This window comes from Poecilia latipinna, unplaced genomic scaffold (genome assembly GCF_001443285.1).
Source record: "Poecilia latipinna isolate Pla-1442-1.1 unplaced genomic scaffold, P_latipinna-1.0 Scaffold703, whole genome shotgun sequence".
Lineage (NCBI taxonomy): Eukaryota > Metazoa > Chordata > Actinopteri > Cyprinodontiformes > Poeciliidae > Poecilia > Poecilia latipinna.
Window position 1 is genome coordinate 22,479 of NW_015113319.1, and position 20,140 is coordinate 42,618.

Below are 20,140 nucleotides of genomic sequence, written 5' to 3' on the forward strand. Positions count from 1 at the left end.
CTGCCATGATCTGTTACCTAACCACAAGGTGATGTGCATCTTGCCCTCGGCGAGACAGATTTCTCTGTCATCTTTATAGCCCTTTGGATATAAGAGATGAAAATAGGAACATATTGTTGTCGTTATTATTAGGCTCATCCCGTTCTGCTTTTGATGGCGATGCCTTTGCTTGCAATTCAACACCATCTGGCTAAGTCTGTGCAGTCGGGAGCTGGAAGCTGTTGGAACAACCAGTCTTTATTCCGAATGCAATCATTGGTTTTGGCACGTTGACATAACCCATTTGTTATGAGAGTGCCCAGTTAATGAGTTCCACTTAATCTTAATCTCATGTCATCTATTCCCAGAGTTATATGACTAGTTTTAGAAAAGAAAAAAAAAATATTCTGAAAATTATGCTGATATATGTAAGTCAAAAGGTCCACTTTTTGTGTATTTGCAAAAGATCAATATGCGCCTTTGTTGGCAGTGAACTTTCAGGGTATCTGTATCGTGTTTGTTGTACTCCAACAAACAAACAGTCCTGTTGGGTCACACTATCAGACAAACACGTTGGGTCATGGAGGCCCGGCAAACATTTAATCTGGTCTTTATGCAACCCTTCAGAAATTAGCACTTAGGATTCATTTTTGCAAATCCAAATGTCAATAATAACACATATTTAGATGAAAAGCGGATCTGATAACAAAAAGTTTAAATCTGCTAAACTGGCAGGTAAAGTAGGACAGCTAACAAAAAAAAACAACATTCATATTGTTTTTCTTTTATTCGTTTGGGTTTTGCACAGATTGTTGTTCACAGCTTGAATCTCATGAGGTTAATTATGTTTTGTAAACTGAGTATTGTATAAATTGATTCCCTTTTCAATCAAAATAAAAATATTTGAAAGGGCTGTGGCGTATACTGTATGCAACATTTTAAGATTTCATCTTAGGTATTTCCAACAATTTCATCATCTCCAGTGATCTTTGTTCAACTCTATATTGTTGTAAGACACTTGTTAACTAGCCTGCGGTGTAGTCCAGACGGTGTAAAAGTCGGATTTCACCGATTTCGAGTCAAATCACAAAATGACTGCAAAAGAAACAAAATTGTTGCAATACATTTAATAGTTAATTAATCAATTCTTCAGAAAATATGTTCAGTAACATGCTCTAATACACACTGATCATTTGAAAACTGATGACAGTCTGCTAATAGGCTTAGAATGCTGGTTTTGGCTGCAGTTGTTTGTCCACAATGGTACATCAGGCATCTGGCTGCCATCTGGGCTCCGCAGTTTTTCTGCAAGAAAAACAGATTTTATGAGAAAAACAAAACTGATTCTTGGTATTAATCTTTCCTCATCTGCTTTTAAGAGGAAACTCAGAGATACACATACAATTACACAGGCACAATTTCATCAAAAAAAAGGCAAGAAAGGCTGTGAAAAGTGTTCACTGAAGGTTAGCTAAGATTACTTACATGTTTTCACGCTTATATGAATTTAATATTCTGTTGAGCTTGTCATGTTACAATAAAGCCACTCGCTGTTCCATTGGACTGGATATGACATAGCTTTGTTGTACACTGTATACTTTACAAACACAAGAAAACATAATCCATGTAAATGAATATTTAGATGTGATATAAGGATGCACATTTAATGGACACAAAGAGTTGAAACATTTAATGGTACCTCTGGTAGTTTAATCTCCACATCAACGCTGTCTCTCCAGGCAGCAAGAACTGATGCAGACACTTCCTTCTCTGGATTTCTCTCATTTTTCTGGGAGAAGCCATAAAGTAATGCCACACCAGGGATGTACCGTTCAATTCTAGAAAAGGCAGATTAAGCAATAAGAATTAGTTCACAAATATGTGAAAAGTCAATATTCCTCAATAGATATTGTCACAATGGAACCACTGAAGTGAAATTTGTACCAGATGTAATCAGAGTAATCCACCCCCAAAATGACAGCAAATTAAACTAATAATGAAGACATGTGAATATCTTCATTATTAGAATCACACAGAAAATATTGTGCTGGAAAATGTATTTTGAAAAAGAAAAGGACATCATAAATCATTACAAAAGGACTGCATTGGCAGTGAAATTTCAAGATGTGAACGTCACAATGTCAGGTTATTTTCTTAGCATATGTTAGAGACTGGTTTCCATATATCTGGATGGAAGAGGAATGATGAAATGTGCCAGTACTTTCTTGATGAGAATGCGAAGATGGAACATGTGCTAGACAATGGTATCAAGTACATAATCAATGCCCTGTCAATCCAGCAAAAATCAAATATCAGAGTGAACACAAGATGGTTCCAGACCCTTCAAGAATTAAAGAAAATTTGTTTGGAATGACTAAACATCACACTAGAAAAATAAGTGTTAGTATTTTTACTCTATATTCCTCAGATGCCATTAAGAAACTTTGCTTCATACTAATATCCCATAGGTATCTGTATAAGGGTCCAATGCCTATAGTCACATTATTCTTAATACCTTTCTCATCTGTTTTGTTTGGTTACTTACTTTGAAAGTATATAGTGTGAAGTTCATGTCAGTACCCTCATTTTAAATATATTCACTGAGAAACAGAATTTGTTCAATTCATTATTTTTCCCTCTCTGAGTCATACTGATTATGCATTCATCTTTACACAACATATTCTCTTTCTTTACTGATGCATTCCTTTAAAAATCACCTTTTGCCAAGCTCAGTCATGTACTCTGAAATCCTGCTCCATTTTACTTTGGCCTTGAGATCTGGCTTGGAACCATTGACATATGCAACAGCAGCTTCCATTGACATGTCATAGGCCTGGCAATTATCGCCCCATGTGATGTGTGCCTACAACAAGACAAGAAAGTGATAATGATAAATAAAAAAAACTGCACAAACCAGGTAACAGATTTTAAAATGTCAATAAATCAAAAGGTCAAAAAAGGATCCGTTATTCCTTTTTTCTTACCAACCTTTGCCTCAGCATCCAGACTGGTATCAACACACATCTTCCAGTTGGTGTTCCCTTCAACTTGGGACACAATTAGTTGGGCATTTTTAATGTTTGCCTCAGGTGTAAAGTACATAACTGAATCGTAACCCTCAGCCTTCTGGTTCTCACTAATGGCAAAAGCTTTGAAGTTGAAGACGGCTTGAGTTGCCGAGCTCTGGGGATAAGAAATGAGTACAAAAACATGTAACTGCTGCTTGATAGACGCAGAATATTCATCATTGCAAACACTAAAATAAAATTGATGTATGCTGCATGACACCTCGGCTGTGACATATAAAAGCTAATAAAAAAGGTCAACCGAGGCCACTATTTTTTTAAGTTATGAAGGAGGCAAAAGCACAGCTCAGATATTTTCCTTCATACGCTTTCTCAGCTTAAACTGTAGAAGCCGTACTTCCAGGAGGATGGTGTGGTTTCTGTCTCTGTCTCTTTCAGATGAGTCTGAAGATAGATCAGTTTGCTGTGTTGCTTCCTGTAAACACAATTTTAGAACAGTTTGACAATTTGATGGGATCACCCACCAGAACAGGTGCTGTGATAATAACATTGCGCGTGTTGCCAAATACCTTGGAAAGCCTCCTCACGGTCTCAAGCAGTTGGCGTGCACTCATCGGATGTTTGCTGGGACCAACGTCAAGCTCAAAGTGGATTTTCTCAACAGCTTTTGTTGTCTGAGCTAATAGAAGGGCAGAGATTTCATTAGCATAGAGGGTTAAAAAAATGTCTCGAAATAAAGTGAATATAGTAGCACTAGATTTGTTTTCGTGGAGATGATAGCTTGGATGTAGCTTTGACAAATCCTGTAAGAATCTATTTTAAAGATAAAAGGAAAAGCAAAATATTGTTTTGATTGACGTATCAATCAAAACATCTTAGTTTGGTTGCTAAGGTGAAGCATGTTGCAAGCTGAGAGGAAGAGGAATAGGTTTTTTAGGGTTTCTTTCATATTCAATGCAGAAAATGCTTTCAAGGGAAGACCCCAAGAGCTCATATTACCACATGCTTTCCGTTGTTCTAAGAATGTAGTTGCTGTTGTGTTTTTGCACCAAATGGCAAAGATGTTCAGAAGTCTTCTGTTTCAGCCCCAAGTCAAATCTTAAGTATTTTGCTCAAGCCAATATCAAATCTAAAGTCTCCAATGAACGATAAACTTTTTTTTTTTTTCAACAAATCCAAAGCTCTACATTCAGTTCACTTTTTAGTTACTTCATCAGATTTAGTTGTAAGGCTCTAAATTCAAATAACCACTCCTTACAACGAAGGATAAGGAACTCCATTTCTGAACGTGCAACACGTTTCAGCAGCAGAAGGCCACACTGGGTGTCTTTCCTGTCAGCTAAGAACACAAGACTGAAATTTCAATTCACAGAGGCTCATCAAAGTTACAGACACTGTTTTAAGTCGATCCACATTCTATGCTCAGTTAATCCTTACAGGATTGTGATGGTGCCAGAGGCTCCTTCCAGTGCTAAACCGGAGAGAGGCATGGTACGAACAACAGCACTAACAACTGTACTACTGTGCCGCTTCTTGTTGAATTTATACAACAGAGAAATAAAGCAGTTAGTGTATATTACTACATAAAATCTGTTGATGTAGTTTTACAAAGACATGCTCATCTTTTGTTCATCAGCATTTTATTATTTGCTTAAGGAACTCTATCAGCTGCTAAAATTAAAACATTGTTCGTCTTAGCAAGATCTATACTTAAAAAATACTGAACGTGCTAGATTCTATAATTTCCTGCACAGATGACTACCACATGACAAAAACTGGTAAATTGCTTATTAAGCAAATATTAAACTTCTTGATTTCTAACTTCCTGGAGCACCTAGCTTCTCTGGATTACCAAGCCTTGCTTGTGTGTAAACAAGCGCAATAAGTGTAGATTTTTTTCAGCCGCAACTTTTATTTCAGGTTTCCTCTATAATGTAATTTCTTCAATATAACTTATTTTTAGAGCCTCTGCAAACAAGTGTTCTTTGTTAATTCTTGTAAAATGTTCCTGATGATTTAAGCTTCTGCATCATTCCTCCACCCACAGGGAGCAGAGTTTCAAGAATGTGATACACTATTTTATTATTTGGAACGTGAATAGAGAGATCAAACAGAAAAACAAACAAACAAAAAATGTGCATTATTTTATCTAACTACTGATAAACATCCATGATGTTCCCCAAACCATATTTGCATTTTTAAAAAAACACTTACAACATACATCTTGCATACCTGGAATTATTCTGAATGCCATTTTGCTGTATCCAAGGAAATAGTACAGTGGGTACTCCTCTTGGTAATACTGCCGCTTTAACTTGTACTCCATGCAGAAACCCACTCCGTAAATGTTGTATTCATAGCACATTTTGGAAGAAGGATGCCAGATGTAGGGTTTTAATGCCTGCTAGAGCAAAAAAAAAAAAAATCAATCCACACAACATGAATCTGTTTGTACTGATATGAATGATTCTTATATCAATGAATGTATCTGCTGTGACTCAAGCCGTACGTCAGGACTGGGGGCTTCAGAGGGGGACATCATTGGAGTCATTTTGCCTGCATCTGGCTCTTCAATGTTCCTGGACACTGCATACAAATCTGATCTGTTTAAAACAATGTAAAAGATTTACTTCAGGATGGTGATACATTTTTTTTTGAATAAGCAAATGTTGATTGAATTTCAAGTTTTGCATCGCAAAACAGTTATAATGCAAAATATAACCAATGAAATTTGTAAATCAAATCATAATTATGGTTTATAATAATAGCCCCTGTGTAAAAAAAAAAAAAAAAAAATATATATATATATATATATATGTTATGTTGCATATATTATTAAATTCAGTCAATCAATTTATCATCATGCAAAATTACCTAATCGAAAGAAGTTCAATTTCCTCTTTGCTAGGGGGGAAATCAAGCTCAAATTTCTTTCCTGGCATATTTATCTTGGCAGATAACTTCCATGGTACAGCTAAGGGCCTCTTAATCTTTAACTCTGAGCCACTCTGGAAGAACTTCGTGTTGGTCCCATAGAAAACCCAAAAGTCCTTGGTGGAACTGAAAAAAAAAGACATTTAACATAACATAATGTAAGTGTCAACAACTATAGCATTGTTTAATGTAAAAACAAAGTATGTACACCTTGACATGTCTGACGATTGTAAAATTTTGGCTCAAAAAAGCAGTTAATTATGGCTAACTTATAGAAATGTTTCTATTTATTCAATATTAACTATAGTTCCAAACATGTGCACGAACGTGCCATGAGGTTTTTCATCCAGTAGTCTGACTTTCAGCAGTAACAAGTCAGTTTTATTGTGTTATTGTGTATGAAACAGAAAACTTTAAGAGCGAGACGATTTGGCATTAAACAAGGAATTTCTGAGGTTCTCAGCAGCAGAGCTGACACCTGGAATAAGCTGAGAAAGTATTACAGAACAATTTATGATCGAATTCAGTTTCACTTAGGATGTACATTTACTTTTCAATTTCTCTTTTCGTAACCCTCGCCCCTAAAAAGTAAATAAGTAAATAAATAAATAATGAACTGCTTGCCAAGGTGACATTTTGAATCCCCTTTGGGAATGTGAGAAAAGTTACTCAAAGTAATTTTTGACTAGGGATGAAAAAAAATCCCCAAATCCCATTCATTAATGTTTATAGGGTCTAACGTGAAGTCTATTACAGAATTCATGCTGAACATACATACATTTTGAGCATTTTTGTTTGTCCATGTGAAAGTGTTTGTTTAGAAACAAACTGGCAACACACAGGCACAAGCATACCTCATATGAAGTGCTGCCATTTCTGTTTTACTTTAAGCATAATTACCCAGCGTATCCATCCGTTTCCACTGTAGTTTCAGAATTCAAGAGCTGCGCAATGTTTTCAGTGAGAGGGGGATTAACTGTAACTTTAGCTAGAAAAAAAAAATAAAAAAAATAGGTTATCGGAAGTGTTTAGATTATTTTTAAATTCTAGTCATTTGTGTCATTCATGCATCACATGATGATTTTATCATTATTTTTATTTTTTCACCTTTAAAGTTGCATGCAGTGATTGTATTATAGTATTTGCTGATCTCCACCGGGAGGCCCAGGGATGTGGCTTCGAAGTAACGAGCCTCCAAGACCAAAAATGCCCGTGTGTAGTCCCATGAGACTCCTCTCTGTAAGCTCTCCATCATGGCCCACAAAGGACTTGATTTCCCTGCAGCAGGACTGAAGGCCTGAAACAACAAAAAGAATCGCAAGGCATTGTCGACTTCACCATCTATTACATTTTTTTTTTCATAAACTACAGCGGGACAAATTATGGGTCGGCTCTGTTTCTTACAGTGATGATGTTTCGGAGGGTGTCTTTGCTCAAGTCAGCGAAGAACCACTCTTGCCCTGTAATACGCGAATAAACTGAAAGGACTGGTTTATCATTGTCCAGCCTCTCCCACTGTTGAAGCTGAAAATGAAAAAGTGTATCGATTACCACATGTAAACACACACACACACGCACACACGCACACACACTTAAAATGTGATGTTTGAACTATCTGCCGCCAAAAATTGTAGAAAATTCTATCCTGCTAATTTAAAAAAAAAAAAAAACAGGAAAGCTTGGTCAAAAAAATTATATGCAGCCATATATTTGAATAGTTATTATTGATAGTGTCAAACTTGAATGGGGTTGCTGTGTTTTACCTACTGAAGTAATGACATGCTTAAAATTACAGGAAAATGGATGAAGCTGTTAATTAACAACTTAATTAAATAGATAATTATTATGTCTTGTGTGACTGCTGTTATTTTCATTATCTGTTAAGTTCAGAAGAGGTTTTTTGATTGCAGAAGAAAAACTTTCGTAGACAACCTCCTGACCTTGCCAGGTTCTTGGGAAGCAAATCAGCAGTATTCAGGCTAAAACCAAGGCACTCTGAGGCTGTTTGGTACCAGCAGAAACTCATGATTCTGATTTCCATTATAACTTCCCTCTTACATTCAAGTTAAATGTTAGAACTTAGAATATATTTGAACCTCCAGGTTCCTACTCATTTTCAGACCTAAATTCAGTAGAATAAGTACTTTAGCTTTTCTTTTACTTGTGATTTTTTTATAGATATAATACTGAAAAGGAAGTTTTTATCGTTCAAACTGATATTGAAAAGTACTGAGATTGATTTGTAAACAATAGTATACATTTATTATGTTGCTCAGCTTTACTACGCTAGCTAAGTGTGTGTTTGGTGGGGAACTGCCTGATATGCCACTCACCACTCTGAAAATAGCCATCAGGTCACTCATACTAAAGTCTCCTTTAAATCCAGGAATGCTATCTCCAAACAGATCCTTTATTCCATCTGCACGGATACCCAACTACGTGACAGGAAAGACAGAGGATTGCTTTTTTTTCTTTTGAGAGAAATGTCCAATCATAATGCATGTATGTGCAGTTATGCTTAATACTTTACCTCCAGTAACTCAATAATTCGACCAATGATGTGGATTTTCTCACTTGACACAAGCTCTGAGGGAATGATGTTGCTTGCATTTCTTAGCATGAATAATTCAGATGTCACTCCAGTTAGCCATCTATCTGTATTGAAAAAAAAATACATCTTCAGGAAAGGTTTTTGGAATGACTTTTTAACAAAAGTGTCACTGTCCTTTTCCAACATACCATCGAACCAGTCTACATGCTTTGCTTTGCTGCAAAAATAACTGAGACGGCCAAATCTGGGCGCAAGGATTTTCATAGCCAAGCTGGAGGCAATCGAACTATTGGAAAGATTTTTTTTAAAAATTTACATTTAACATTAAATTTCCAATCAAACAACAAGTTTAATTTATTGATCAACTCACAGATAGTGATTGTCTGGAGTCCTGGAGCTGGCGAGACCATGCAAGTAAGAGTACGCAAAACTTGCAACCTGAAGGTCTGTTTCTTCTAGCAGACGAGCTGTCACGGTGGACACAAGAGCCATCGAAGGCTTAGTCCTTAAAAGGATCTTGAAGGCATGCATGCGAACCTCAGATGGAACGTGCTTCTGCAGAAATATGGTCAGGGTGACGTCTTGGACCTGGAAGGAAAAATTAATTTTAAAATGAATTACTTAATGACAAAGCTACTGCAAACTTATTAAGACAGAGAGTTTTCTGTTCCATTGTTGTTTTAGGGATACTTTTAGTTTTGTTTTCACTGAGCGGTACATCGGGGGTCGGTACGATTCGACGTGCTGTTTTATGGTCCAGAACATTTCTGGATGCATATGGACTCTCACTGAGAAGGTGGGGATAAAATAAAACAGCTATTGTGGCAACGTACTGGTACAATGACAAATGTGATGCATTGGTATCTCTCATGCTTGTTGCATTAAGTTTTTCCATTCCCCAATAAATGGACTTCGTGATGTGATGCCAGTAGCTCCACCCTAACTATATCGTACCTTTCTCTTATGGGGAACTGATGGAGGTCCTGGAATGATGCGATACAGGTTGGTGGTATGGAAACAGAAAATAAAACCATACCAATCCACCATGTAGTTTAATGGGAAGGCATTAATGGGAAGGGTTGGCCAATAAAGTTCATAGCTGTCATAAGAAAACCTTTTTAGCATGATTTTTGTGTACGATACTCTTTCCATTTTCAGATGACAGATTGAAAAGCATTCCATGAAATACTAAAAGTTTAGAATTTTGTTTCATTACCAAACATCATTTTCGTCGCATTTGGTTTGTCCCTTGCTCTGAAGACTTCATTAAAGAAGTGAATTCATACTAAGATTACATTACATTTTGAATCCATTTTGTAATTTCCTTTGGCCTGCAGCAAGATTTGTTGTATAGACTGAAGATTAAAGCATTCTATTCTATTCTATTCTATTCTATTCTATTCTATTCTATTCTATTCTATTCTATTCTATTCTATTCTATTCTATACCATGTCACTGAGATGACTTTGTAAGGCATTTGGATTTCACCCAATATGTTATGTTATGTTATGTTATGTTATGTTATGTTATGTTATGTTATGTTATGTTATGTTATGTTATGTTATGTTATGTTATGTTATGCTATGTTATGTTATGTTATGTTATGTTATGCTATGTTATGTTATGTTCTTACACTGTGAGGGTCTCTGGTCGTCATGAGTCTCATCGCCTGGACAGCTTCATTCTGCACCCGAAGAGGCAGATCCAGAGGAGTGACAGCCACCCCAGGAAGGAAACGCATGATGGTTTTTATGCTCCCAGGGTGCCCTGCATTTCCCAGAGCTTTCAGAGCGAGAAGCATTTCTTCTTTGTTGCCACTCCTCAGAGCCTCTGTTGCCATGTCCATCAGGGGCTAGTGCAAATGTAACACACGTTTGGCTTATGGTTTTCAGATGGTTATCATTCACTTTCAAATTTCAGAAAAAGAAAAGGTGCTAATGTTGCTAAGCCTTAGTGAAGCTCTCTTCACTTATCATAAGATGAATATTTGTATCTACTTATGATGTGTATTTCCAAATGAATTTTGATTCCTTATGAGTTTTGTACCTGAGCAGCAGTAACTAGACATGGCACATAATACACACAGTACTTGTTCACCAGGGAGCCATAGGAAAGTGCCACAGTGTGCCACAGATAGGTGTTAGATTTACTGAATGGCAGCTTAAGGAAGACCTGCAAAATGTAGAAAGAAGGACATTTTTACATTGACTTTTCCAGAATGTTTATAGTTGATTTAAAGAGTATTAAGTTCTGAGAAAATTTTAGTAGCTTTACTCACTTTAGCCATTTCAATAAGGTTAGGTGTGACCTGAAGATGATGAAAAGCCATCAAGATGGTATGCATAGCTTCAAAAGGAGTCAAATCGTTTGCTTTAAATCTGGTCTCCATGAAATTCAGAACTTTGACATCGGCAGTTTCAACGATTGAGTCCAAAAACCAACGCCTGAAAAGTACAATTATAACAATTTGAACAAGTCAATACTTACAGTAAAGTCTGCCTTAAAATTGAGAATTTTTACATTAATTCATAAATGGAGAATACAACTGTCCAACTTCATTTTTATTGTACTGATATGATACTGATATTTTGTTTGGATGACAAGAAAAATGCATGCTGACAAGAAGCATACTGTGATCATTAAAATGACGTAGAACAGAAAGTTTACTTTGAAGCCACTTTGGACTTCAAACAAAAGCCCAAAGTGGCTGTGATGTGAGTGTGATGTTATAAAATGTCATTGTCCATTAACTATTCACCTATCTTTTCCCTGTTTGGCTGTATATCCACAATTGGTTAGGAGAAAATACTGATTCAACAGAGAAACCTAAACATCCTCTCCCCAGAGAAACTGGATTATCCCAAGGTGTTCTGCCAGCAATAATTTCAGGACCATCTATTGGTTATTTGGCCCTGAGTGGAACATGCACTAGATACATCCTAATTAGAACCATGAACTCTCTCATGCCCCTTCCCTTTGATACAGAGAAACAGGAATTCTACTACAAGCCCCCTCTGAAGGAGCAGATCCTATCTCTGAGAGCAACCTCCTCATGGAGGAAGCTAATTTCTAAAGCTTGTATCCAAGGTCTCATTTTTTTTTTGTCATGATCCCAATTTCTAGACCATATGTGAGGGTTAGAATGTGAATTGACTGGTAAATTAAGAGAGTTTACATTTAGCTGAGCTGTTCTGGATTACTCCAGACAAGTTCTCAAAAGGATAATCCATCGCCTGTTCTATAAAAGTTTAAGCTCGTGTTTGTACAACATGCTCACCTATACTTGGGATTTTCAGCTAATTGCTTCCACATGTTTTCCAGTCCTTCATAGGGTATCACTCGCATGAGATGGTACAGCTTCATAGAGTCCTCAGTGGTGGCATTATCAATATGGCCACTATTTGCCTCACTCAAGCGCTTGATCAATTCCATAGCCTGTAAAAAGGCATAGAAGTTATATTTTGTGCAGTTAATTTAAAATAAAAGTTGTAAAATGTAACTTTATTGACTATAATATTGCATAACACAGAACCAAGCATGTCACCTTTGGTACTGGGTTATCTAGGTTCTGCATCATCATTGGAATATTAATGTTCACATCCTCAAACTTGTAGACAATGTTGCCTTTGATTTCCAATGGTCCATATGTTCTTGCTCTGTGTGTGTCGTTCACGCTAAGCAGCACCAAGTTCTTCCTGCCAGAGTAAATTTTTAATACATTATATTTATATTGCAGGTATTTAAAAAAAAAAAAAAAAATCTCTCTGCACCTACATTGCTTCCATCTTAAAACTGCCACCCTTCACATTGAAAGCACTGAAGTGCTGTTGCTCAAACCCGTGAGCTGTGGTGATGAGACCTCCCTCTGGTGTTGGCTTGATGGTGTAATTATACTTCATGGTTGACATGACAGATTCTCCTCTCTAGATTGATGTAACAAAGAGACTCAAGCAGAGCTGAGACAGAACCATTTGACTTACAACTGCAGAGAAGGCTAAAGTGAGAAAATGATAAAAAACCTCTTTGGATAGTTTGTCCGCCATAGCAGTTGCCATTCCTCTGTGCATTGCTGCCTTTTCCTTGCAGTTTGTCACATCCACAACCTTAGTGATGATCCAATCCTTTGTCTCCTCATTTTCTTCAATAGCATAGTTACTCTCACAATTGCCATGGATTCCAATCTGTACACAAAGTCAAAATCTCTGACATCAATTAGACCATTACCCATCATCAGTGGAATAGAGTTAGTCTTTTCAAAATGGTTTACCTCTTTCAGCTCATAGATGTTCTGTGTCGTCTTCACAGTCAGCTGGAAAAAACTAAGTATACCTCTAATAATGTTGACGACAGTAGTGGAAACCTTAGCAGATGCACGGATGTCACTAACGTGTCCTTTGGTGTACATAAACATGAACGGTTGGGCAAGCTCAGAAGTAAGACGTTTGGTAACTTTCGGGGAGGGTACATAGTCATCTCTGCCTTCAAAGCCATTGTACTCAGCAAATGCCAACTCGGAGACCTTTGAACCAAAATCAAACAAGAAAGTCTGTTATGCTTGGATCACATGCGTGAGCCATGGCGACAAGAAAAGTGCCACAATGATAACATTGATGAGAAATCTGTAGCCTAAAATGTGAAATGGCATCCTGTATTGATACAAGAATAAACCTGAGCATCTTTCTAGTCCATGTCCACGATCATCACACCATACATATTGCTGATTCAAACATAAAATGGAAAATCAATTTCTAAAATGACTATTGGGTTTCTAAAGAGGTATGGAAAATCAGAAGACCAGCAACCTGATAGACATGCATCATCCTTAATTAGTTGACTAACTACTACTTTTCAGAGAACATAAATCTCTGTAAAGCTACCCAAGCAGTAGTAGCCTATTGTACGCTTTATTATGAACTGCACTGCTATATCCTTGTGTAAGTTGGCTCTGCTATAAGGGTCAAAATAAGCAACAACAACAAAAAAAAAAGTCAAAAAGTAGCCAAAGTCCAAAGGAAGACAAATTATTTGAACTATTGTGAATTACCATATCCATCCATCCATATATTGTATCACCCCACTTATCCAATACCAGACCATTATGCATGCTGTCTTTCTCTCTCACCTGAAGTAGGAATTGTTGTGGGGATGCACCGGTGATTGTGGCCTTGCAGGTAATTCTGACCCCAGACTCTGCCAGGTTTGCCTTCCCAAGTCCAAATTTTACCTCTCCTTCATATTTGTACTCATAGGTTTTCTTTGGGTCCAGGGAGATATCTGGAAGATGTTTTCAACATTAACCTTAATAACATTCTAATTTGTAAAGCACTTTGTGAAATTTTTACAATACAATTCGATACAAAAAAAAAAAAAAAGACTCACCGTATCGTAGGTTTTGGCTTGCTGAAAGGTTAAAAATGAAACAAACAAAATTTTAATTTTTGTAAAGAAAACTGTCACACAATGCTGATTTTATGTCAGCATGCTGTGTACAATGAAAGAGCCTGCAGAATGAAGTGTTATGGATTTGTCAAATTATTTTCTACAGGATGCAAAAAATACCTTGAATAAATACATATAATACTAAATATCTAAATGCATATGCCTTGGAGTAAAATCAGTATTAAAAATTTCTCTGCTTTAAATGATAAGGAATTTAGCCCTTCCTTACTTTATCTTCCACAAATATATATATTTTTTAGAAGTTTGAAATAGTCATTTAAATTAGAAAATTCTGAATTTATACTAAGCATAGGAATTACATGAAGAATTGACTATATTTTAGCTTTAACACCAGCACATAAATTGTCTGACAATCCAGCCACATTGGTTAAATTAGTGAATGAAAACCTACTAGCCAAAGCCGCAAGGCAGCAGAGAAGTAGACCTCGCATGGTGAGAGAGGAGTGGAGACCGTTTCACCTGGCCCTCTAAATATGTGCAGCAGTTTCATTGCACATTCAGCCTTGAGGTCAGATCACATGCATGGATACCCGACTTTGGGTAAACATTTGTTTTCTGATGTTAGGCCACATCGGCCTGTGACATTGTCAGAGTGACACGAACAACAGATCAAAGACTGTGGTCACCAAACTTTTTTCTTTTTTACAAGGTAATAACTATTCCAAAGGTAACACAGAATTAAAGAAATTGAACACCTGGGGAGTGGGGGGCGGGGGGGATTAACAGCAGCTACCATTCAAACCATCACAAGGTTTCCAAAGCAAAGCTCTGCAAAACAGTAACAATTTCCAAAAGTCAAAGGGCAATGCCTTCTTATTCCGTAAAATAAAAATGTTTTGTTAGATTAATGCAGTGACCACATACTTTACAGAAAATGAAAAAAAAAAAATGCCTTCCACCTACTTTTAGTACATGTCTTAATCAAAAATCCTCTTTCGAAACTATTTCATCAAAAAAGCAATGCTGTGACTCTCTCCTCTTAATGCCAGCTCTGAAAATCTGCCTTGGATTCAAGAGCTCCCAAAAAATGCTCCTCAATAAAATATATTTTCAGGGTGATGAAATCAAGCAGCAATCACGTCAAATGTTTAGTCTTGCTCACTTTCAGAATGGCATTCTGTCAAAGCAACACTATTGTGTAATCATGTTCAAACAACTACCTGGGTTATCAAAGCCTTTTCTTTCCCAGGCATCATTTTAAGTCGTCAACTTGTGTCACGTTTTATTTTAACCCCTCCTGTTATGTTCTTTTGTGAGGTACAGCAATAACGTTCGTGGGTCAATTTGACCCAACCAAAAAACTCCTCCAAAACATTTTTGTGTCTGATTATTAACTCCAATTCTAACCATTTCAATCAATATTTGTGCAATTATGTTTTTTTATTTTATTTCTCACAAATAAAGGATCAATGACGACAACTTACTCATGTACTCATTTGGACATGAAAAATGGAATTTACATTTTTTATAATAATTTCTTTGGAATTGATCTTTTGTACATTTCTTTATATTTCATTTTTATTTTTTTTTTTTTTTTTTTTTCAATGGGTGATCTTTATAATTGAACTTTGGACACATATTCTGTTCAGGGTCTAATTGACCTGCTGATTAAAATCAAGATAAATGAGACATGAAGAAAGTATTTATGTTTTCCCTCCATTTCTGCTGAGTGTCCACTCGGTGTGGGTGGAGTTTAGCCACGGGAACAGAAAAGGCTCCCGTCAAAAGTTGTCTGAACATCTGCTTTCTCGCAGTTTCCTAGTGAAGTAAAGAGAATAGTGAGAAAGTGGGTTTGTGTGTGTGTGTGCATGTATGCGTGTGTGTGTGTGTGTGTGTGTGTGTGTGTGTGTAGTGAAATATGGTTCATAGTTGCAAGGAAACATATAAAATTGGACGTTTGTTGATCTTCACCTGGTCAAATTGACCCGAACATTATCTATGTAATATGTAGACGCAGGGGGGTTACAAATGTGTAAAATGAATACATTTTCAATTTATATGTAGAGTGCTCCTATTAAGACAAATAGAAAAAGTTTCATGCCAAAAAAAAAAATACTTCCAACTATTTTTAAAAATGTTTTAAACTTTAAAACGGGCCAATTTGACCTGCAACATAACAGGAGGGTTAATATTAGCCAGAAGAGGGCGCTGAGAGCAGCTTTTTGATGCATGTTGACTGAGAACAAAGGAGAGCTTGTATATTATTTAACTTTGCTTTAGTCATAAATTACACTTCAATGCATCATACCATAAGCTACCCTTATAAAAATAAACAGAACACACAGATTAGGATGAACCCAAAAATAAAAGCTCTTCTGAGACGATATAGACGATAGTTTAATGATGCTCACATGTGACAGGAATGACATGATTGAAGCTTATAATATATGTATATTACCTTCAATCATTTCTGATCACTTGGGAAGGATTAACTCAACTTCACAATTTATTATATCTCTGACCGAGGTTTCCTAGTTGGAGGTTTTTCTGTCATAACTCTAATAGCTTTAAACACTCAACCCCACAATGTTGTGTACTTATATTTCTACATCTGGATTTTTTGGCTCCGATAGGTGTGTGGGAAGTCAGTTAATTTTGGCTAAACGAAATAAAAAAGAAATAAAGAAAATGTCTATACATGAAGCGTTTTGTGGTCCTGCTGCAGTGGCAGAAAATGATTTTTAAATTTGCATCACATTTTATTCCATCTAAATTAATAACCCTAACATTAAGGTGAGGAGGAAAACATTGACAAAAGTCTTCTTAAAGAACTCTGTACTTAATTTGGCAGTATGTTCAGAGTTACCGTATATCTGGAAGAACCGTTTGCATATTTTTCTTCACTGAAGTCCTGAGGTGCTGCTTTTGAATATACTTTATGTTCAATGTGTTTGAGGTGTAACCAAGATTTTTTATTTTTTTGTAAAAAGACAGATTATGTTGATCACGACTGATTTGTAAAATCACTAAAAAGGTAAAACTTCCAATGCTTTTATAAAATTCAAGGCACATCATTTATAAGACTGCTTTTTAAACGTTTTTATTTATTCTTAATTTGAAAAACAAAAATAATGTTTTTTATTTAAAAAAAAATATTATTCTCAAGCATACAGCTTATGATAGTTAAAAAATTCAAAGAATTTGTGACTCAAAAACACGAGTTAAGATCCATTCGAGGTTTCTCATCATGTCCAGTAGAGGGAGCTCTTGGCCAATAAAATCAGAACAATGCTATGCTTTGACGGCGTTTGGCAGCAATGTGTACATTGACACATTTCTCTATATGATTTACTAATTAATTATAAAGATGATTAGCAATAAAGCAATTACTTTCAGAAGTAAAGGTGAAAACATGATGTCTAAGAAACAACTTAATAAAAAAAAGTACAATCAGTACTCTGATTGTACTTTCCTTGCATGTTTTTGCAAAGAAAAAGCTAAAAAAAAACTTGTGCAACTGTACTGTATTAAGATTGTGATGTGATCAGATAAAAGCATATATATCATTAGTATTTAGACACAAAACCAAGAATATTTTAAATCTGCAAATGCTACATTCATCAGACATTTGTATTTTCTTCCCAATGATTGAAAAAAAAAATCACAAAGTATCACGGAGCTGTACTATCAAATATTATTGTTAAAGTTCAGATGCTTGAGCTTTAGCTGACAGGTTTCATCTTAGGCATTCAAAACAGCAGGGTACATTTTTGAAAAGTCTGTAGTATTCCTCCTGAATCTGAAAGAAAAGCAGAAAAAGGTTTACATCAATGCAACATGTTCACTTAAACCCAGAGATTAGATATGATTCTCCTGTCTTTTTTTTTCTTCCTGAAAAAGAAAGACAGGGGAAAAGAAAGAAAAAAAAAAACAAACAAAGAACGGATGGAAGAACCTCACCTTTCTGGACAGCACACAAAGGAAGATGAAGATAAACATTCCTTGGAAAGCGTTGGTTATGGTAAACAGATAAGCCGTCAGTGTGGTTTCATGGAGAATATGCAGTACTCCAAAAGTCCAGGTGGCGCCGAGCACAAACAGCAGAGCCATAGCGCCACGGGCGCAGGACCTGACGGGAACATTACTGATTTAACTGGCCTGCACACAGCTGAAAGCTTCCTTTTTTTAAAGTGAAAAAAGAACCTATTTATAATACATCATTCTAACAGGGCTATGCATCCTACTAATCCATCAGCTAAGAACTCTATTTAAGTTTTGTTGTTGTTGTTGTTGTAGTTTTTGACCTACATAAAAATAAATATTCCTACCTGATGTTTTCATAGTGGCTGATTTCAGGCTTTTTCACAGCGGTGTGCCGGTACACCTTGTAGATGATTACTCCAAAGGCCAAAAGATTAACCTTTCGTTTGAAACAAGGGAAACACAACAAACATGAAATGAGTCTAATGAATATTTATCAGAGAAACAACTTATGTTTGTGGAATTAATGTTTCAACATATTCAGTTTATTGCTGATACATCTCTCTCTCTCTCTCTCTCTTTTTTTCTTTTACCAGAATAATTAAACATGCAGGACCGATGAAGCTCCACACAAAGTGATTTTCTGTACTCAGCCAACACCTGAAAAACAAGGTTTGAGAAAATGATATTGGTGCTATTTAAAAATAGCAACAACAAATTGTTTACTGTTTGTATTTTTTTAATTATTAGTAATTAGGTTAAAAACAATTGCACAGAAAGAGAAACTTCTAAAATAATAATAAAAAACAATAAACTGTTTTTATTTTTAAGTATCTTTGTTGTGATTTGCATACATACATATTTGACACGACTAATGTCTAATGTTAGCATTGTCTACCAGATCTAATTTTGGTTACTTGTCATCTAATAATTTTATGCATTTACAGTGCTATAAAAAAAATCTACATCATTTTCAAAAAGCAAATTGCTAGTTTTTTTTGTGTTTTTTTTTGCCCCACAAATTTGGTGAAAAAAACCCACCAACAACAAAAAACACCACAAAATTATTTATTGCTGCTTACACTCTGTCTGTGCCGTAATACTTTGAGCCGAGTGTCGCTGAAATTGCCACCACGACTGCAGGGCTCCCATAGCCGAAGATGTAAAAGTTCCGATGCAGAAAGCCTTTGTTGTAGATGACACCGACGACTATTAAATACAGATGAATGCCCTCAATGCACATCCAGGCGAATGCTGCAAGAAAGAAATAGTGCAGCATCCCTGCAATCACAGAACAGAACAGCTGCAAGGAAGAGACAAGAGACAGAGAGATATTTTAAAAATACTGAATGGGGGAGATTTATAAATCTGCAGCGCACTTCCAACATCTAATTTGTGTTTTTATGTGTAGATAAAATAAATAAATAAATAAATAAATAAAATGCAGATGTTATTGCAGGATCGTCAGACAGATGACTATCTCTGCTCCTCAAGTGCCTTCACACCTTGTGTGAGTTCATGTTGATCCCCACAAGGAAGATGAACTCAGCCATAAACAGGCTGCAGCACAGATTCTTGTGTATGGTGGTTCTGGTGCTCTGGATCTCGCTGAAGAACCAGAAGGTGAAGATGCACAAGGACAAACAGATGAGGGAGATGATCATCCCCAGCTGGGTGATCCGGGTCAGGATGGTATTGTGGGCTGCCAGCTGGGAAGCAAATGGAAAAGGAGGTGTTTCATTCGCAGTTTCATGGTATGGTGGAGTTGTAATTTGTTGTATTTTTTGCCTGGAATCGCTTCATATAACATAGATGTAGGCGGAGGTTACCCAGATATGCCATCTTGTCATGTTGGGTTTATATTGGTTTTAAAATATCAGGAAAAAAAAAAAAAAAAAAAAAAAAAGCTCTGTTGAATTATTCATTTGAGTTCAAATGCCCTGATTTTGCTTAGTCTGTGTTTTAAAAGAATGTACTTTGTCACAAATTTTTGTTCACATCTGCAATTAAAATTACAGTTATAATAATTATAAAAACCCCTTACTGGTGTAAGACTCCACAGAGTGCAGTAAAACAGTATTGCCTTTGGAGAAACAGCAAGCGTCTTCCTTTTTAGTTAAATTTCTCAATGTTTTAATGTTTCAGGTTGAAGAAGGGTGTTGTAGAAAAGCTAATCTGCAGAACATAAAACACTGTACACAAACAATCAAACTTAAAAAAAAAAAAAAAAAACCCCAAACCCTAGGAGTCTGGGAAACCAAAAAAAAAA

At 36.1% G+C, this 20,140-nt stretch overlaps 2 protein-coding genes across 3 annotated transcripts in view; both read right to left on the reverse strand.

The window, feature by feature from the left end:
* Window positions 1-1,091: 1,091 nt before the first annotated feature.
* On the reverse strand, window positions 1,092-14,429 carry vtg3 (vitellogenin 3, phosvitinless). 2 transcript variants are annotated; one of them, XM_015045035.1, is made up of 28 exons: window positions 14,342-14,429; window positions 13,870-13,890; window positions 13,613-13,764; window positions 12,758-13,009; window positions 12,510-12,671; window positions 12,265-12,413; window positions 12,035-12,185; window positions 11,768-11,925; window positions 10,769-10,934; window positions 10,537-10,662; window positions 10,124-10,342; window positions 8,861-9,078; window positions 8,679-8,776; window positions 8,470-8,594; window positions 8,273-8,374; window positions 7,344-7,463; window positions 7,047-7,236; window positions 6,840-6,927; window positions 5,880-6,065; window positions 5,515-5,608; window positions 5,238-5,406; window positions 3,575-3,684; window positions 3,403-3,480; window positions 2,968-3,162; window positions 2,697-2,842; window positions 1,679-1,817; window positions 1,465-1,576; window positions 1,092-1,284 (listed from the first exon to the last, which is right to left on the reverse strand). In XM_015045035.1, the coding sequence occupies exons 1-27, from the start codon at window positions 14,379-14,381 to the stop codon at window positions 1,487-1,489; spliced, it is 3,744 nt and encodes a 1,247-aa protein (XP_014900521.1). In that variant the 5' UTR covers window positions 14,382-14,429; the 3' UTR covers window positions 1,092-1,284; window positions 1,465-1,486. The 2 variants fall into 2 exon arrangements, with proteins under 2 accessions (XP_014900521.1, XP_014900520.1); XM_015045034.1 differs by having other exon boundaries at window positions 5,238-5,409.
* A 2,932-nt stretch (window positions 14,430-17,361) lies between these two features.
* adgrl4 (adhesion G protein-coupled receptor L4) overlaps window positions 17,362-20,140 on the reverse strand; it is an 18,457-nt gene continuing 15,678 nt past the window's right edge. The window contains exons 11-16 of the mRNA XM_015045036.1: window positions 19,377-19,580; window positions 18,954-19,174; window positions 18,465-18,531; window positions 18,219-18,310; window positions 17,851-18,019; window positions 17,362-17,689 (exon numbers count right to left, since the gene is read on the reverse strand). Of these exons, the coding sequence (XP_014900522.1) occupies window positions 17,627-17,689; window positions 17,851-18,019; window positions 18,219-18,310; window positions 18,465-18,531; window positions 18,954-19,174; window positions 19,377-19,580 (816 nt within the window). The 3' untranslated portion in view covers window positions 17,362-17,626. The remainder of the gene's footprint in view (window positions 17,690-17,850; window positions 18,020-18,218; window positions 18,311-18,464; window positions 18,532-18,953; window positions 19,175-19,376; window positions 19,581-20,140) is intronic.